At 46.7% G+C, this 16,504-nt stretch overlaps 6 protein-coding genes across 6 annotated transcripts, besides 1 other annotated feature; 5 read left to right on the top strand and 1 right to left on the bottom strand.

Annotated features, from left to right (window-relative positions):
* Nucleotides 1–41: 41 nt before the first annotated feature.
* FPSE_03775 (uncharacterized protein) lies at nt 42–1,259 on the top strand (the record flags this gene model as incomplete). Its single annotated transcript, XM_009256895.1, has 1 exon — nt 42–1,259. The coding sequence occupies one exon, from the start codon at nt 42–44 to the stop codon at nt 1,257–1,259; it is 1,218 nt and encodes a 405-aa protein (XP_009255170.1).
* Nucleotides 823–844: a microsatellite.
* Nucleotides 1,260–2,823: 1,564 nt separating the features above from the next.
* Nucleotides 2,824–4,408, top strand: FPSE_03776 (uncharacterized protein; the record flags this gene model as incomplete). Its single annotated transcript, XM_009256896.1, has 4 exons — nt 2,824–3,120; nt 3,182–3,268; nt 3,317–4,138; nt 4,193–4,408. 4 exons carry the CDS (start codon nt 2,824–2,826, stop codon nt 4,406–4,408), a joined length of 1,422 nt encoding a protein of 473 aa, XP_009255171.1.
* Nucleotides 4,409–4,920: 512 nt separating this feature from the next.
* On the top strand, nt 4,921–6,473 carry FPSE_03777 (uncharacterized protein; the record flags this gene model as incomplete). The annotated part of the gene is made up of 3 exons (XM_009256897.1): nt 4,921–4,961; nt 5,019–5,326; nt 5,377–6,473. The coding sequence occupies 3 exons, from the start codon at nt 4,921–4,923 to the stop codon at nt 6,471–6,473; spliced, it is 1,446 nt and encodes a 481-aa protein (XP_009255172.1).
* Nucleotides 6,474–6,920: 447 nt separating this feature from the next.
* Nucleotides 6,921–8,361, top strand: FPSE_03778 (uncharacterized protein; the record flags this gene model as incomplete). The annotated part of the gene is made up of 3 exons (XM_009256898.1): nt 6,921–7,114; nt 7,174–8,134; nt 8,191–8,361. 3 exons carry the CDS (start codon nt 6,921–6,923, stop codon nt 8,359–8,361), a joined length of 1,326 nt encoding a protein of 441 aa, XP_009255173.1.
* A 55-nt stretch (nt 8,362–8,416) lies between these two features.
* On the bottom strand, nt 8,417–10,121 carry FPSE_03779 (uncharacterized protein; the record flags this gene model as incomplete). Its single annotated transcript, XM_009256899.1, has 4 exons — nt 8,417–8,582; nt 8,636–9,060; nt 9,110–9,819; nt 9,890–10,121. The coding sequence occupies 4 exons, from the start codon at nt 10,119–10,121 to the stop codon at nt 8,417–8,419; spliced, it is 1,533 nt and encodes a 510-aa protein (XP_009255174.1).
* Nucleotides 10,122–13,162: 3,041 nt separating this feature from the next.
* FPSE_03780 (uncharacterized protein) lies at nt 13,163–15,106 on the top strand (the record flags this gene model as incomplete). The annotated part of the gene is made up of 4 exons (XM_009256900.1): nt 13,163–13,318; nt 13,381–13,608; nt 13,666–13,790; nt 13,843–15,106. The coding sequence occupies 4 exons, from the start codon at nt 13,163–13,165 to the stop codon at nt 15,104–15,106; spliced, it is 1,773 nt and encodes a 590-aa protein (XP_009255175.1).
* Nucleotides 15,107–16,504: the final 1,398 nt, after the last annotated feature.

Raw genomic sequence — 16,504 nt, 5'->3', positions numbered from 1 at the left:
CATACACGTTCTTTTCATTGTCACTCCTTTTTATCGGCGATATGAGGTCACAAATCCTAGTAAGCGGCCTCAGCTTTATAATTCCTTCCTTTGCCTTAGTGGCCTACCAACCTTGTCTGACTACTACTGCTCTACCCCTCGTCACTGTCATTGGTGGCCCAGATGGTTACTACAATGAATACACACGGACATATCGAGAGTTTGGTTCGCAAGGCCTGACCAAGAAGATATACACCGTTACACAAACTTGCTCAGATATCGACTGCGAGGCACCGCCTATTGAAACGGCTCCCCCGCCCGGTTTTACTCAAGCAATAGTCAAGTGCAGTGCTTGTGGTGGCCAAGGCACTCAGGTCGCCACCTTGACATTCCCTACCGAATCTGTGGAGGCATATTCTTCCTCTGGATATCTTGTTGAACCTCTTGACCTAGCACAAGCTACAATGGGCTGGGTCCATCAGGTCAACTCGCCCCAAGCTGTTGAAACAACAACTGTCAACAGTGATACCGGCATGAATGCCGAAAGTAATCCCGCTACTCCGGGTTCTTCAGACCAGACCGGCGCTGAACCTCAAGCGCCTAGCAATGGCGGCAGTCAACAGGATCAGAACGGCAATGAGAGCCTCGGCGATACGAGCTCCCATCATGCTGCAACGGACAGTACAGGATCTACCAATGGCGATGACTCGTCTAATGGTCAGAATGCTGGAGGCCTGGATGGTACCTCTAGCGCAAAGGGATGGCAGTCAGACGAAACGGGCAATGGTTCTGGATCTGGTGACACACCAGCAGGGTCTATCTCGCAGAATGGGCCTTCATCTCCCTCCTCCTCCTCCTCCTCCTCGAATGACTCCACGGGTTCACAAGATCAAGAGTCGAATATCCCTGGCAATGCCAATGATGCCACTGCCAACAACCCAGCTGATGCTCCTGCCTCTGGTGGTACATCTGGTGGAGGTGAACCTGTCAGCAACAACAACAACCAGCCAGATGACACGGCCAACATAACATCCCCTTCTGGTATCAATGCAGCTCCTGGGGATACATCATTATCACCTGATGGCAATTCAGGGCCACCTTTATCGCAAAACAACAGCCCTCCCGTTGTTGACTCGGACTCCAAAAACAATGGAAATGGCGACGACTCACAAGGACCTAATGCTCCGCTCACTGTCGGTGGCGCATCATCTTATAAGCTCAGTATTACGACATGTATTATAGCCAACGCGGCATGCATATTCATTGTATGGTTATTATAATCTACCAGCATCACAACTGTTATGTTTCTTAGTTTAGCATTACGTATTTGAATGACCAAAATAAAATAGAACCCTTAATAATTTTCAACAATAATTATTTGTCCACTCCAGTGATAAATTAAATGTTAACATTACGAATGAGTCTTGGCCACAGCTGCTGTTACTACTTGGGACAGAATCGTAGAGCAAGCCAGCAAAATATGATTGCAGTGAGAGCTTTACTATTTCCGGCCAGCTATTGCCACTAACAGCTATTTGTAATATTTCTCGGTGCCGTTCAGACGGATTGCAGCTATGGTCTAGATTTTGAGGCTAATTACAACTGGTATGCTGTTCCTGTACTGGCGTTGATAGCCGCAGTGCCTGGCTGGGCTGAACTAGACCAGGCCTCGACCCTTGAACGGATACCCAGATAACCGGGTCGCATCCTGTCAGATTAAAGTCGGCCAGCACATCTTTAATCTGCTTTAGCAGAGAGGCTCTGATAAAGTTTACTTCAAGGGACCTGTCTTACCTGTTACGAATTAGACCAAATGTCACAGGTGACTGGTTTAAGTGCTGTCTGTAAGGCTCTGGTAAACTTACACGTTAGCTACCCTAAACTCCATTCGGATACTCACTTTGCTTGCCAGAGAGGCAGAACACCTAGGTTATTCTGTACTATGCTTCACTTACCATGAGTAATTCATCATAAGTTAAAGATGTACAGTTTAATTTTTGTCCTAGTGTAGCACATGATAGTTCTTGCTGCTTTAACTTGGCTAACTCTCATCTCACTATTCTCATCTGTCACACTTAGCCCCGCATGTATGAACAATTCGCCGGACTGCCCGCTTACTATATGCAATGAGAGTAGTAACCATAACATAAAAAAAGCTTTAGATTTGATAGAATTTGTAGAGAATTGAGTGTTGGACTAGTAGAGGGGGTAAAATGGTCCAATCCTTATTCAAACTGAGTTATGTCGGACTTTGCTGACCGCACATGTATCACTCGAGTTGCTTAAAGCCGTAGCAACGTGTGGAAAGTTGAGAAGTAGGTCTCATGCTTATGTATTATCAATCATGTAAGTGCATTAACGTTTCTTAATCGTAGCAGGTTGTTGGCTTGATGGGAAGTGCTCTTGGCTGGTTGCTCTCATCTTCTGACGAGTTTGACACATATCCATGGCGTGACACACAATATGAAACTGGATAATGACGACATGATACGACATATATCATATCCTGCGTTACAATGACCGGCTCTATATGATATAACTAATGTTTGACTAATATGTTACCCGCGGTTAAGACGCTGGTTTCTTGGTCTTTGTATCCACACATTATCTGACTGATTTACTGGTCAGCAAAACATCGTCGTCGATCGTGGGTCCCTTCCCCTCGTCAACCACTAATAAGCAAACGCTAAAGTGCCCCATCAATTGCCGACGACACATCCTTCGAGCGGGGAAAACTTGGCAACAAGTGTGGTATCAGTATATGAAGACACTGAAATCTCGGTGCTTCTTTTTATCTTTATTGTCTTATCAACTCCTCCGTCTTAATCCCCGATTCTGATAACAATGGCGCAAAAGACTGACTATCAAAATATCTTTCACTGGGCAGAGACCCAAAAGGACGGTTCCATTCCGTCTTTTGCTACACGAGATAATGATCCATATGAATATCTTTCTGGCTTCAACAACCATCATGAGTCTGAAGCTGTTCCCGGTACAATCCCTAGAGGCCAGAACAACCCACGAGTTGTGAGGTTTGGACTCTATGCGGAGCAGATGTCGGATTCCTTTGGAGCTTCCAGACAGGCCAACAGGAACTCTTGGCTTTACCGATCCAGACCTGCCGTGGCTCACCAGGGTTTTGTAAGTTCAATGCAGGTCCGACTTTGTGATAATGTTGTGCATGCTGACATTCGGATTTTAGACGGATATGCCCAAGATCGACGGCACGGAAAGTTGTTTCCTGCCTCTGAACCCTCAAGTCAGAATCTCTCCAACACAACTGGCATGGGTAAGTCAAGGATTTCCTCTTTATCGTCCATCATTCTGATATTCTTAGCTTCCCTTCGAAATTAATGAAGGAACAGACTTTATCTCAGGTCTCCGGACCATCGCAGGCTCGGGTGACCCAACCCTTCGAGAAGGTCTTGCAACACACATCTTCTCTGCCACAAAGAGCATGGAAAAGCGCGCCTTTGTCAACTCAGATGGTGACTTTTTGATCATCGCCCAGCAAGGTGCCCTTGACATCCAAACTGAGTTCGGTCATCTTTACGTCCAACCTGGTGAAATTTGTGTCATCCAGCGCGGCCAACGCTTCAAGGTCAACGTGGACGGTCCTACACGAGGATATATCCTTGAAGTCTGGGGCACTCACTACGAACTCCCCGAGCTTGGACCCTTGGGCTCAAATGGTCTTGCTAATGCAAGAGACTTTATGTACCCCAAGGCAAGTTACAATGTCACCCGTGACGACCCATGGGAGATTGTGTACAAGCTTGGTGGTAAGTTCTTCAAGAGTACTCAGAACCACTGTCCATTCGACGTGATTGCTTGGCACGGTAACTATGTGCCCTACAAGTATGACTTGACCAAGTTTGTCAACGTTGGTTCAATTTCCGTGGACCACATTGATCCCTCCATTTTCTGTGTTCTTACTGCTCGTGGAAGAGACGAGAATGCCCCTTTGGCAGATTTTCTTATCTTCTCGCCCCGATGGGATGTCGCGTCTCATACGTACCGTCCTCCGTATTACCATCGCAACGCAGCTTCGGAGCTGATGGGTCTTATTTACGGAGAGTATGCTGGGCGATCAGATGAATTCCAGCCTGGAGGTATTTCATTCGAATGTGGTTGGGTCCCTCACGGCGTCGCATACGAGGTAAGCGTCGTATTGTTTCTACTATAATTATACAGAGTGCTGACGGTGAAAAAGGAATTCAAAGCAGCTTCGGCACAACCCCCACCTGAGATGCAGATCTCCAAGGGCGCTGTGGCTTTCATGTTTGAGAGCTGCAGACAATTTACCGTGACTGATTGGGCATGGAACAGTGACAAGAAGCACGAGCATGAGCCCAAGATGTGGGACGATTTGGTTGACAATTTTTCTTCCCATTTGGATGAAGTTAATGAGATTCTGGCCAAGAAATAAGTAGTAGCAGATGTGTATATATCTAAATATGTATGGTGTTTGTGCATGACATGACGCGCCATGTTACACCTCATCTTGTTATTGATAAGCAGCTGTATCTTGATCTCACCAAACGGATTCCTCGGGTCCGTCGTATTCGTATTGGAACGAGATTAGACTCTCCACATCCGAATGTCTCATCCAATCATTGCTGACTTGTTTCAACACCGTATCCTCTTAGTAGAACGCTAAAGGGGCTTTGAGGCGCGGGCCACTCGCTTGAATATCTATTGGCAGTTAGATCAAAGGAAAACAAACAGTTTCAACTTCTCCTTGTTCCATTTTAATTGTCTTCCTACTGTGGGCCGGGCCAAACTGTTCCGTCGATCTGAGAATGAGACGATAGTCGTCCTCACGATACAGAAGTTTATTAAATACACGGCTTCGCACTGAATAAAGATTTGACTCAGCATTCTATTCGACAGCCATCCTTCAAACCCCGATTCCATACAGTCGTCGTCATCATTATCATCATGAAGGCTCCCGACTCTCCTCGCTATGAATTCGGTGGCCCGTGAGTCCCTTCCACTCCATCGCGTGTCATGTCAACCTTGTATACTAACAACCTCAGTCTCGGCGCCACTGGTATCGTCTTTGGTCTTCCAATTCTCATGCAAGTTCTCTACTTGGGCTGCAACGATGTATCGGGCTGCCCCGCACCTGCTCTGCTTGATCCTAAAACTCTAAGCTGGGCCAAGCTCAAGTCTCAGATTCCCTGGCCTCAAGAGGGTCTCTCTGGATTCATGTCCTGGGAAGTCACGAAGTGGCTTTTTGCTTATTATTTTTTGAGTCTTGTGCTTTACCGCATTATGCCCGCTCAGGTCGTTCTTGGTACAAAACTGCGCGAGTCTGGCAAGCCCCTTGAGTATCGCTTTAATTGTAAGAAAAACACCATTCCTAGGCTTGGACTATAGACTGATTTTGGGCAGCTTTCTCTGCTACCGTTGTTCAATTGACTGGTTGCGCTATCGGAACCTACATCTACGGCGCCAACTTCCCCGTCTGGACATGGATTACCGACCACTATATCCAGCTTCTCACAACAAGCACAGTCCTCACCTATATCATCTCCATCTGGACTTATCTCCGCAGCTTCTCTATCAAGCCCGGAAACCCTGAACTCCGAGAGGTCGCTGTGGGAGGCCGTACCGGACGAGTCATCTACGATTACTTCATCGGTCGTGAACTCAACCCTCGTGTGACTCTCCCTTTCTTTGGCGAGATTGACATCAAGGCGTGGCTGGAAATGAGACCCGGCCTTACTGGGTGGATCTTGCTTAACTGTTCGTTCATCGCGAAACAATACAGAACTTATGGCTTTGTCTCAGATAGTATCGTGGTCATTGCGTTGATCCAGGCTTACTATGTTCTTGAAGGGCAATATTCCGAGGCTGGACTATTGGGCATGATGGATATCACTTCGGATGGACTGGGTTTCATGCTTACATGGGGTGACATTGTGTGGGTGCCCTTCCTCTACTCAACCCAATGCCGTTATCTCTCCGTCTACCCCGTTCACCTGGGCCCCATCGGCGTTGGAGCAATTGGCACTGTTTTCTGCATTGGTCTCTACATCTTCCGCTCTTCCAACAACCAGAAAGCCCTTTTCCGCAAAGATCCCAACAACCCAGCCTTCGCGAACATGACTTACATTCAAACCAAGCGCGGAACAAAGCTCTTGACAGGCGGTTGGTGGGGAATGGCTCGTCATGTGAACTACTTGGGTGACTGGATTCAGTCCCTTCCCTTCTGCCTGCCCACCAAAGCCGCTGGCTACGTTATTCTTCCTGCAGGTACAGCTGTTGCTGGAGCCGAAGTGGCGAAGATGCTTGATGGGCGATTGGTTACACCTGGTGATGCTGCGCCGTGGGGAATGCTGTTTACGTATTTGTATTCGGCTTGGTTCGGATTCTTGCTTATTCATCGCGAGAGACGAGACGATTACGCCTGCTCGGAGAAGTATGGGAAGGATTGGGAGGAGTACAAGAACAAGGTCCGATGGAGAGTCCTGCCTGGCGTGTACTAAAGGCAGATGGGTCAATCAGTGGCACTTGAGATTGTATTGATCTGATATGTCAACCACGTCGAGCTACGTTTATCTGTCTTATATAGTCAGTTTTTTCTGGTACTATGTTTAGTTTAATACCGGCGTCTTTTTCTAGCTACTTTATCTACATCTACATTCCCGAGGAAGAAACAAAATTGATTACTGCTATGATTGGTTGCATGATTTTATCGGTAGTGCTGCAGCATTTATTCACATACTACAGGTCTTTTGATACGGAAAGGATACGGATAGCTCATGGCATGATCGGGAATAAAATCTGCCGAGAGCGGGTCGCATAAATGGCAATATCTCACGTAAGATTCGCTTAGCTAGAAAGGGCCAAGTGAATAAAATATAGTTTATATCTTTTCGTATCTACATGTTCTAGGTATTCTTCAGTACGGCACAATCATACACATCGTCACTATGTCGCAATCAAATGCCTCCGATTCTGTTGGAGGGGAGTATCTCTATCAGCCAGAGGTATCTCCCGATATCCGCCAGCTCGAACATAAGCTCGTATTTGAGGATCCACCTGACATAGCAACATACAAAGATCTCATGCTCGATCATCACCCGGCAAATTTCAAATGGTGGTCAGGTTGTCCCGAGCCCGAAGAGTATGCAAATTTTCTTTTCTGATGGTTGTTTTTCTGAAATTGTTGACAAATGATATAAGGCGTCGTAATATTGCAGGTTTGACACCATTGGCTGCTGCTGTGAAACAAGGAAAAGTTGAAGAAGCCAGAGCCTTGATTGAAGGAGGTGCTCGAGCAGACATCTATGGCCCAACATTTGGAAGTCTTCCGCACCTTGCAGTCGCATTGGAATATGCAGGAATACATCAAATATTTCCACTGCTCAGCCTCGTCCTTGAGGCGGGAGCAGATGTAAACGCACCTGGACCTGAACCCAACAAGGAATCGTTATTATGTCTGGTCATTAGTACACTATTCCTTCACAATTACCGCCATGCAATATGTCGATACCTCATCGAGGAAAGGGAAGTCGATGTCAATACAAGATGCCAATGTGGCACGTATCCTATCATTCTCGCCGCCACAGATGCGGACAGGAAGCTTGTTCATTATCTCATTCAACATGGCGCGGACGTCAATGTTTCCGACGACCAGGGCTTACGAGCAGTGCACTATGCAAGACTTTCACCATCCAACAGATCCCTTGGATTACTAATCAAAGCAGGAGCTGATCTACTGTCACCGGATAATTATGGCCGAACACCTCTACACTTTGCGGCAGGCCATTGTGATTGGTCATTCATTGGCAACTTCATCGACTTGCTTCCCCAAGGATACGATATCAATGTTCGAGACGATGACGGGTGGACGCCGCTCATGTGGGCTTGCAAAAACAGTCGGTCAGAAGCTCTGAAGATCCAAATCCTTATTCGAGATTACGGGGCAGACGTCTGGCCGGTGAGCTACGACGGTAAATGGTCTGCTCTCAAGTTGGCCAACTATACAGCTTGGGGGCTGGAAGGACTGTGGTTTCTGTCGCCACCAAAAGACCAAAGAGAAAGAATACTCGAAGACGGAACCAAACAGATTTGGGATCCGGAATTCCACGAAATATCACCTGGAGGACACCACAATTTTAATAGTTGTGCTAGTTGCTTCTCTGTAAGTAATGAATCCCAAGTCCTCAGAGTGGATACTAACGAGCTGACCTGATAAAGCTCACTCCAAGGCCACTTTACAATTGTGTTGACTGTTCAGAGGTGTTCATCCTTTGTTTCAAGTGTTTCCAGAGCCGAAGACAGATGCATAATCCTGATCATACATTTGTAGAGCACGTTGAGCCGGAAATGCCAGAAGGCTCGGATACTGACACGGACTGCGACATTTGATAATAAGATATGGGCGCTGTATTTATCAAATAGGTATACCAGATTACTCTACTGTCTATGAGATAGCAATACGGACAGAAATAGATCCCTTTTTGGTTTGAAGCACAATCAAGTCGTGATCATAAGTGAGGTCCTCAATAGTTGTCTCGTAAAGACGAGCTCGAGGAATGACACGGAATGCCATAAGAGCCGCCATAATATATACCTCACAGTAAGCGAGACTTGCAAATTTGTTAGTAAAGTCTCAGAGTTACAAAGACAGACCAGAACTTACTTCTCGCCAATGCAGGCACGACTTCCCTTTCCAAACGAAATCAAGAACTTCTGCAACTTGTAGTTTGGCTTTCCATTCTCCAACCACCGCTCCGGCAGAAACTCATCAGGCTTGGGGAAAAGCTCCTCGTTCCAGTGGTTGATCATGGATGTCATGCCGATGGGTGTGCCTCTGGGAATGACCCAGTTGGTGTTACCGTCTTGGCTCTGGTAGACGAGGTCCTCTTCCCGGGCGATTCGGGCAGATCGATGGGATACACCAGGCATGACACGCAGAGCTTCGTGGATTACAGCCCAGAGGTACGGACGTTGTTCGAGGTCTGTCCACTTAAGGTTCTCCGGATCGAGGCCGTTTAGATCAGCCATAAGACGCTTGTAAATATCAGGCTTGTCGAGGAGGAAGTACGTGATGACAGTGAGAGTGGCCTATTTCATTAGCGACACATCGTCAAAACACAAGACATGGTTGACTTACAGCCGTGGTTTCAGTACCAGCGAGCAGAAAATTGAACCCTTCACCGGATAGTCTGTACAGAGACTTTTCCGACTCTGGTAGCGTCTTTGACTCAACGACTTGAGCAAACACTCGTCCACCATCAGGGTTCTTCAACGCGGCCTTGATGTATCCTGGAATAACCACATTCATTTGTCGCATAACAGCCTTGATATCCTCGCCAAGATAATCAGACAAAAAGGGAAGGAACTGAGCCATCTTTCTCGCCAAGACGTTATGTCGCATCATGTACGCGCTCTGGAAGAAAGACTTGACCCAAGTAGCCAGGTTAGGTTCCCATCCTTCCTGAGCAATGAAACCCATAGACTCGCCAAAGGCATACTGGGAAATAATATCCGCTGTGAAACAGTTAAAGGCTTCCTTGACATCGAAAGGCTCGCCACCCGCGTATCTTAGCATCTTTTCCACTGTCATCTGTGAGAAATCCCGCACTTCGCCCTCGAGTTTCAGCATTTGCGACCGAGAGAAATACTTTGACAGGGCTCCCTTTCGCATTCTGTGGACTTCATGGTTGACGGTTGAGAAACCTGTTACCGAGACAGGGCCAGCGCCTCCAGTGTTGAGTTGATGCTGCCATTTGTCGCGAACACGGCCAGGACCAGCGTAAATTTCGTCGGTGAAATATGGGTCTGAGCAGTGAAGCTCGTCGGGATTGATTCTGACAATAGGGCCTGCGTGTGTCAGAAATGATCGGGCGCAGTTGAAAATTGTTTGACCTGCCGTAGCACTCGTGCATATCACGGATAACCTTTCCATATCGTCCCACTCGCCACCAGTCGTAGTAAGCCTCGTAGAGGTAGCTGACAGCAGCGATTTTAGGTCCAGGGAAACGAGACAGGGGATGGAAAGGTGAGATGTTGTACAGAGCAACAAATAGACGATACAAAAACCAGACACTGACAAGAGTAGCTACACTCTTGAAAGAGGCGATGCCTCTGACGTCAACCGTCTCCCAAGTATTTTTGGAATCCATGATGTTCAAGAATTTTAAAAGAAAGAACGAAGAATCCAAAGCGACCAGATGAGCTTATAACGCCGAGGAAATAGACACTCTGTTTAGCCGGTCCAATTTTATGCCCTACAAGCGCTCATCATGGCGTAACGTCTTTATCATAAGATCGGCTCTAAGTGGACGTTTCGAGGACTGCATCCCGAAGACCCCTGCGGACTTGTGGAGTTGGGTGTCCTTTTATTCCCCGCTCATGAAGATTTCTTCACCATAGCCATGGATCTGGGATGGCCGTTGAAGAAGCTCAGATCTGAACTAGGCTTGGCGGTGTAATTAGTGCTTATGGGCTCCATTCGAACATAGGGCAGTGAGAGTCTCGCTTAGATGAAGCAAGATAAGTGCACGCGAGTCACAATGAAGGGTTTTTGAATCAAAATGGGACTATTGGGCCGATTTTGCAATGACAATTTTTAGCTTTATTCCCGAGTATTATGATAGAGTTGTGGTTATGTTTGCTAGTTGATGTGGTTAGATATTGCGGGAATGTTAACTCTAAAACTATAAATGACCGTTTTTGCTACCTCTACCTCATAGAATAATTACTCGGCTGTTTTTGTCTTTTTCCATTTTGACGTTCTAGGCTCTCTAGTACCTTAAGTGCGGCGCTCTAGGGTGAGGAGCTGGAACTCTTTTCTTTATGTGAAATGTTATCTACAAAAACCAACCAAGACATTTACAAATTGATCAAGTCTATATATTTACAAATTAATCCCAAGAATGAGATATTGCAACGCGTACCTAATCTCTTACGCATTATATACACAATATGTTACCGATTTGCCTTTGTCTACGTCAGTGAGTCCGCCGTCTTCGAAGTTCATTTTATGCTGACTCCGAAGTCTTGCAATAACAACAGAAATACAGCAGGAAACATCCCGATAACTCTGTGTTTTTATTATTACCTGCATCTATAGGTAACTAAGTTAAAATGAGAACGAACCCCCGGTGCATAACGCACTTGCCCACTCATCTTGCGCTTGCTTCTGATAAAGGATAAGGAATATTTGGAATCGTCTCTGACCCGACCCCAACAGAAGGCGTTAGCTTCGCTGCTAGCATGGACTTTGTTCTAACCTCGAGTGGCATTACCGAACAAGCGGAAGATCGGTTATCTCCACGTGTTTCCTGATAATCAGGAGCATCATCTCGATGTCCCAACAAGGTTGAGTTGTCCGTCCCCTCACTACCAGACAAGAAAGACCAGATAAGGCCCCCAGAAAGTGCCACTAACATCGACCCTACTGCCGTGGAACAAAGTGCATCGTCCCACCTTCCAGTCCCGAGAGCATTGCCGAGCCAAGTCATACATCGTGAACTAAAACAGCCGACCCATTCCTTATGTCTATCGGCAGTGAAATATTTACTGCAGTTTCCTCTCTAGCACGAGGTACATCATTCGTACCTACAACCAGCACAGCATCTAGTGCTGCGTCAGGGTCAGAGTAAGTGACTTGTTAGACTAGAAGATCAGCCAAAGTAAAAGCAATTACAGACATAATCGAAACAATTTACGAGAACAGTCCAAAGGTGGAGAGAACGACGATAGATAACCGAGGTAGACTGCTACAGAACCTATGCCGTACCAAACCTCTGCAAATGCACCCACCGTCGTTAGAATATGGGAGATGCAACCATAACGCCTGCTGCTTATATCGCTAGAAGACTCTGAATATATTTTTCAACGGATTCAACAACAGCAAGAGCTGCTGTAGATAGAAACCATATAGCCCTCACAAAAGTCTACCGAGTGGCGTTAAAGCTACGAACGCCATGGTTAAACTTGGAAGATAGGTTTTGATATTGCTTACACAACCTAATGATCGCAACGTCCTCCAGCCCAAACGCTGACCTCGGTGACACTTCTCATTTTGAACACTGTGGTGCGGACTTTAGCGACTCTGTTTCTCGATACATACCGTTTCTGTTCGTGTGCGCGTTTGCTACATACTTTAATGTGCTGGAGTGGATTTAGTTCAGACATGAGGCCTTGGGATTCGCGGCCTGAAACAGCAGGGTCATTGATATCAGGAGCCGAATACCACATTGGGCGGCCCGACAGACCCACGTTTACTAACCAGGCTTCGCTTGTCTTGGCATATTGAGGGACAGATTCTGAGTATATCGCACTGAAGATTGTCAGCTTAGTACAGCATTATCTTCTCCATGCCTGTATACCGAGAGTCCAGTTATGTCTCTATAGCAATATGTATTGCTGGGTCCAAGAATGGAGTCTCTGTCATGGCGACATGTTCATCGCATCCTGGTCAAGCAAGCACTACTATCCGTCAGTTTGTGCTGATACTGGAGATTTGTAAGTTCGTCATTAACTCTCTACCTTGATTAGAGGCCATTTTGAACAACTACCGCAAAGAACAACCGAAGAATCCAATAACCGACGCAGTAGGCAGCTTAAGCTTTATATGAACTGGCTTATCCTGTTTCCAGCCACACATCTCGGTATCCCAAATACCGAGATCTTGAACCAATGAGGGCGTCAACACCAAGTATGTCAAGTCTTACCAAGCCTTATCTATTGATTTCATCTAATTACTGCATGTACCGGACAAGCATGCCATGCCCTTGTGGGCCTTTGTTGCCGACGCTCCGTGTACTGATCTGCGTCTCGACTTTTCGATAGCGGCGCAAAGTATAACCCGATCCAGTCTAACTTCATTTTAGACCCAGACACGGCAAACCGGCACTAATGATAAACCTTCGACCCCTTTTTTACCACTTGCTACATACATACTGACCGAGGTCTTTACAAAACAAGATCGCGGGGAATCTTCAACTTCTCCACGTTTGACGAGACTAGTTTCACGGCTCTCCGCATTTCAATTTCCTGGGGTAATCGTTGATAGCAAGATCTTGAAGTATATAACGCCAGAGACCGAGCGTCTTCCCCAGATTGCTAGCTATTCTCAGACAGACCATTCAGAGTATATCTGAGTGTCACCATCGCTTTCTTCTGCAATCACTCTGATCAAAGACTCATAGCCATCCGCATGGCGTCTACTCCAGAAGTGGCTGCGCTCGCCAGCGATGCAAAGAAGCCGACTCTCGACCAGTCGCAGGATCAATCCTCAGTCATTCAGCATGTTGAAAACTCCGAATTCGAGGAAAACCCCAAGGTTGCCTGGTCTACCATCTTGGCAGTTTTCGTAAGTGACTACGGAATAATAATCAACGATCTGACCACGGCTGACGTAACCCTTGTCTGTAGTTCATGGGCCTGACTTACATACCCGCCATCGCAACGGCATTTCTCATGCCGACTCAGATCATTCAACAAATTGGAAGGGATCTCGGAGACACAGATAACATTGCTTGGATTCCTGGTGGTTGGTCCATCGGCGCAGCTGTGTCATTCTCCGTTGCTGGAGGCCTGAGCGACGTCTTTGGTCGACGATGGGTTCTTTTGAGCGGCCAGACTATCATCCTGGTCGGTGCAGTAAGTAATTGAACACTATGTTGAAGAGAAATGGGTGGTCTAACAACCTTGAAATAGATTGTTTGCGCTCTTGCTGAGTCGACATTACGAATTGTAACCGGAACTACTCTCGTAGGGTTTGGCGCCGGCGTTATCATGGTAGCCTATCCTGGTATCAGCGAGCTTCTCCCGAACAAATACAGGTGGGTAACCAACCACACTTCTCCCTTGTCAGATATTAATATATTTATCTAGAGGAATTGGCATTGGATGGACCGAGTTCTGCATCACTATCCCATGGGGCTCTCTCAGTGGCCTGATTGCAACCCAACTCTACATCAAGGCAACCTGGAGATGGTGTTACTACATCACCATCATGTACGCTGCTGTGTGTCTGGTCGGCACCTTCATCTGCTACTTCCCTCCGTCACGCCCGCAGCACGACTACGAGAAAACACGATGGCAACAAGTCAAAGAACTCGACTATATCGGACTACTGCTCTTCGCCACCGGTCTCACCTTATTCCTGGTCGGCATCACGTTTCTTGGTGCTGCTCACAGGTCCACAGCACTTGTGGCATCGTGCATCTCGATAGGTGCTTGCGTTTTTATCGCGGCATTTATCTATGACTTTACTATCGCGAAGAAGCCTCTTTTTCCTCTCAAGCTCTTCCGTATGTATAGGGAGTTCACTGTTTATCTTGTGATTCTTTTTGTTTGCGGTATGATCTGGCAGGCAATGATCACGCTTGGTAACCAGGGGACTTTATTCATGTTTACCAACGATCTTGCTGAGATTGGCTACATATCTATTCCTGCCAATGTCTCGGGTATCATTGGAGGTTGGATCATGCCCACGTTGGTTCACAAGATCAAGCACATCCGGTATCAATTCCTTTTCGCCCTTCTCCTCCAAACTGCATTCACCGCGTCATACGCCAGTGTGATTCCTCACAACAAGAACGGTTGGATGCTCTTGCCCATGTTCGGTCAGGCCTGTTTTACCTGGCTTACCGTTTTGTCTTATGTCTCATCTGGTTTGTTGGTTCCGCAAGAGGAACTCGGAGTCTCAGCCGGACTGATGGGAACGTTCCGCAGCGCTGGTGGATCATTGGGCAACGCCATGTTCAGCACGATTGTGACTTCTATCATTAATCGAGACCTTGCTAAGAACATTGCTGGGGCTGCTGTTGGCGCGGGGTACTCTGCGAAAGACTTGCCATCTCTGATCCCTGCAGTCATCCAGAATGCGGTTGGTGTGCCTTTCGCCATGGCCAAGGTACCAGGAGTTACAGAGTCAGTTCTCCACGCAACGAATATCGCTTTCAAAAACACCTACGCAAAGGCATTCAGAACCGTGTTTTTGTCTACAATTCCTTTGGGTGTGGTGGCAATGATTGCGGCCGCCTTTATCCACGATCCAAGCCATTTGCTCAACAATCATGTTGCCGTCCATCAAGAGAAGGAAGTCCTTGGAAAGAAGAATGAGGTAGAAATGACTGGCAAGGAGATTGATTAGTTTGTTTTGGCTTGAATAAACCGGTATATACAGAGAGATGTAATGCAAATCCCAATTCTTAAGCTTTCAGTGTAATAGAGCTTGTGACGATTGTTTGTAGATGTAAGTTTATTCGATGGCCAGACTACCTCGTCTCTCCATGTGACATTTACAGCAACATTTGGCATGAAACTAGCGATATACCTATGCATTATATTAGTTATGCTTCCCGACATACTCAACGCATTGACATTGAGCGTGTAGATGAGATTAATAGACGAGTCAGATAGAAATTCCTAGCACTACGTGTGTAGTTGTGGGCCTGACCCTATTCTACGGGTGACCGGACAATAAGAACGTCCAGAATGACCTGACTCATGTCTACGAATACCGAGGTACAATCACAGTCACAGACATGATGCAACACAAATCCTGCCATCCCCAGCAGCAAACACACGCTATAATTATCCCGACGACTGGTGGAGATGTCAGAGATTGATATGTCAGTCGCAACGGCTAGTCATGGTGGTCTAACCGCTAATAGACAGACACGCGAGGCACCTGTCAAAGCGCACTGCCGCCATCGCAAGTGGTGGAGTTAATACAACGTCTGACGTACAAACAAAGCTGTCAGGGACATTTGCCCCATATACATCAGACCACTTTACCTGAGAGTTCCTCGTAAGACTAGAAGCTTGGGTTTAAGTCTTTTGAGCCGATACATCGGGTGCACAACTTGAGAAAGATTGTGTTGCTGGTTTCGTTCTTTATACGTTAGTCTAGTTGCGCGATGGATTCAATACCCCCACAAAGAAAAAGAAAACACATCTCTTATCTCGCTACTAAAGCTCAACAAGGATAATTCCCCCGGGCCGAGGGTTGCCTGAACTAAATCTCAAAACTGCTATCTACCAACGATAACTTCTTCTAGAACATACTTGCTCGGGGCCCTCGGAACATCACCGTTCATCTTTGACCATCTATCATCCCGAAAAGGACATTGTTTCATCCGGAATGCCGTTAAGCCGTAAATACGAATAGAAACATGGGGTGTGACCTTGATTTACCGTCCAAGATAACTTAACTTGCTGACCACAATGATAGCTATTGTCCACGTGTAGTACTTTTTTTTGCTTTTGCTATGACCTCGTTTCAGTTTGTCTGGCGCTAAGAAACAAACACTAACCACAAAATCGGAGGAAGCCGAGCGATCTGCAGTACGGTTACGGCGTTTTAGTCTGCTACCCCCAGTCTGTCTAGTAGGCGAGTGGGGATGAAACGGCATTGCTTAGCCAGAATCGGTAGAGCCAAGAAACAGTTGAGTCCCGTAAGACTCCTTTGTAATTTGTAGGAAAGTCGGAAAGTCGGCAAGATAATGGATATCAGGAAGTCGTTCGTGAAGCTATAAGAGCTTTGCTC

Source organism: Fusarium pseudograminearum, chromosome 1 (genome assembly GCF_000303195.2).
Source record: "Fusarium pseudograminearum CS3096 chromosome 1, whole genome shotgun sequence".
NCBI classification, from domain to species: domain Eukaryota; kingdom Fungi; phylum Ascomycota; class Sordariomycetes; order Hypocreales; family Nectriaceae; genus Fusarium; species Fusarium pseudograminearum.
This window is presented reverse-complemented; position numbering and strand designations above follow the sequence as displayed.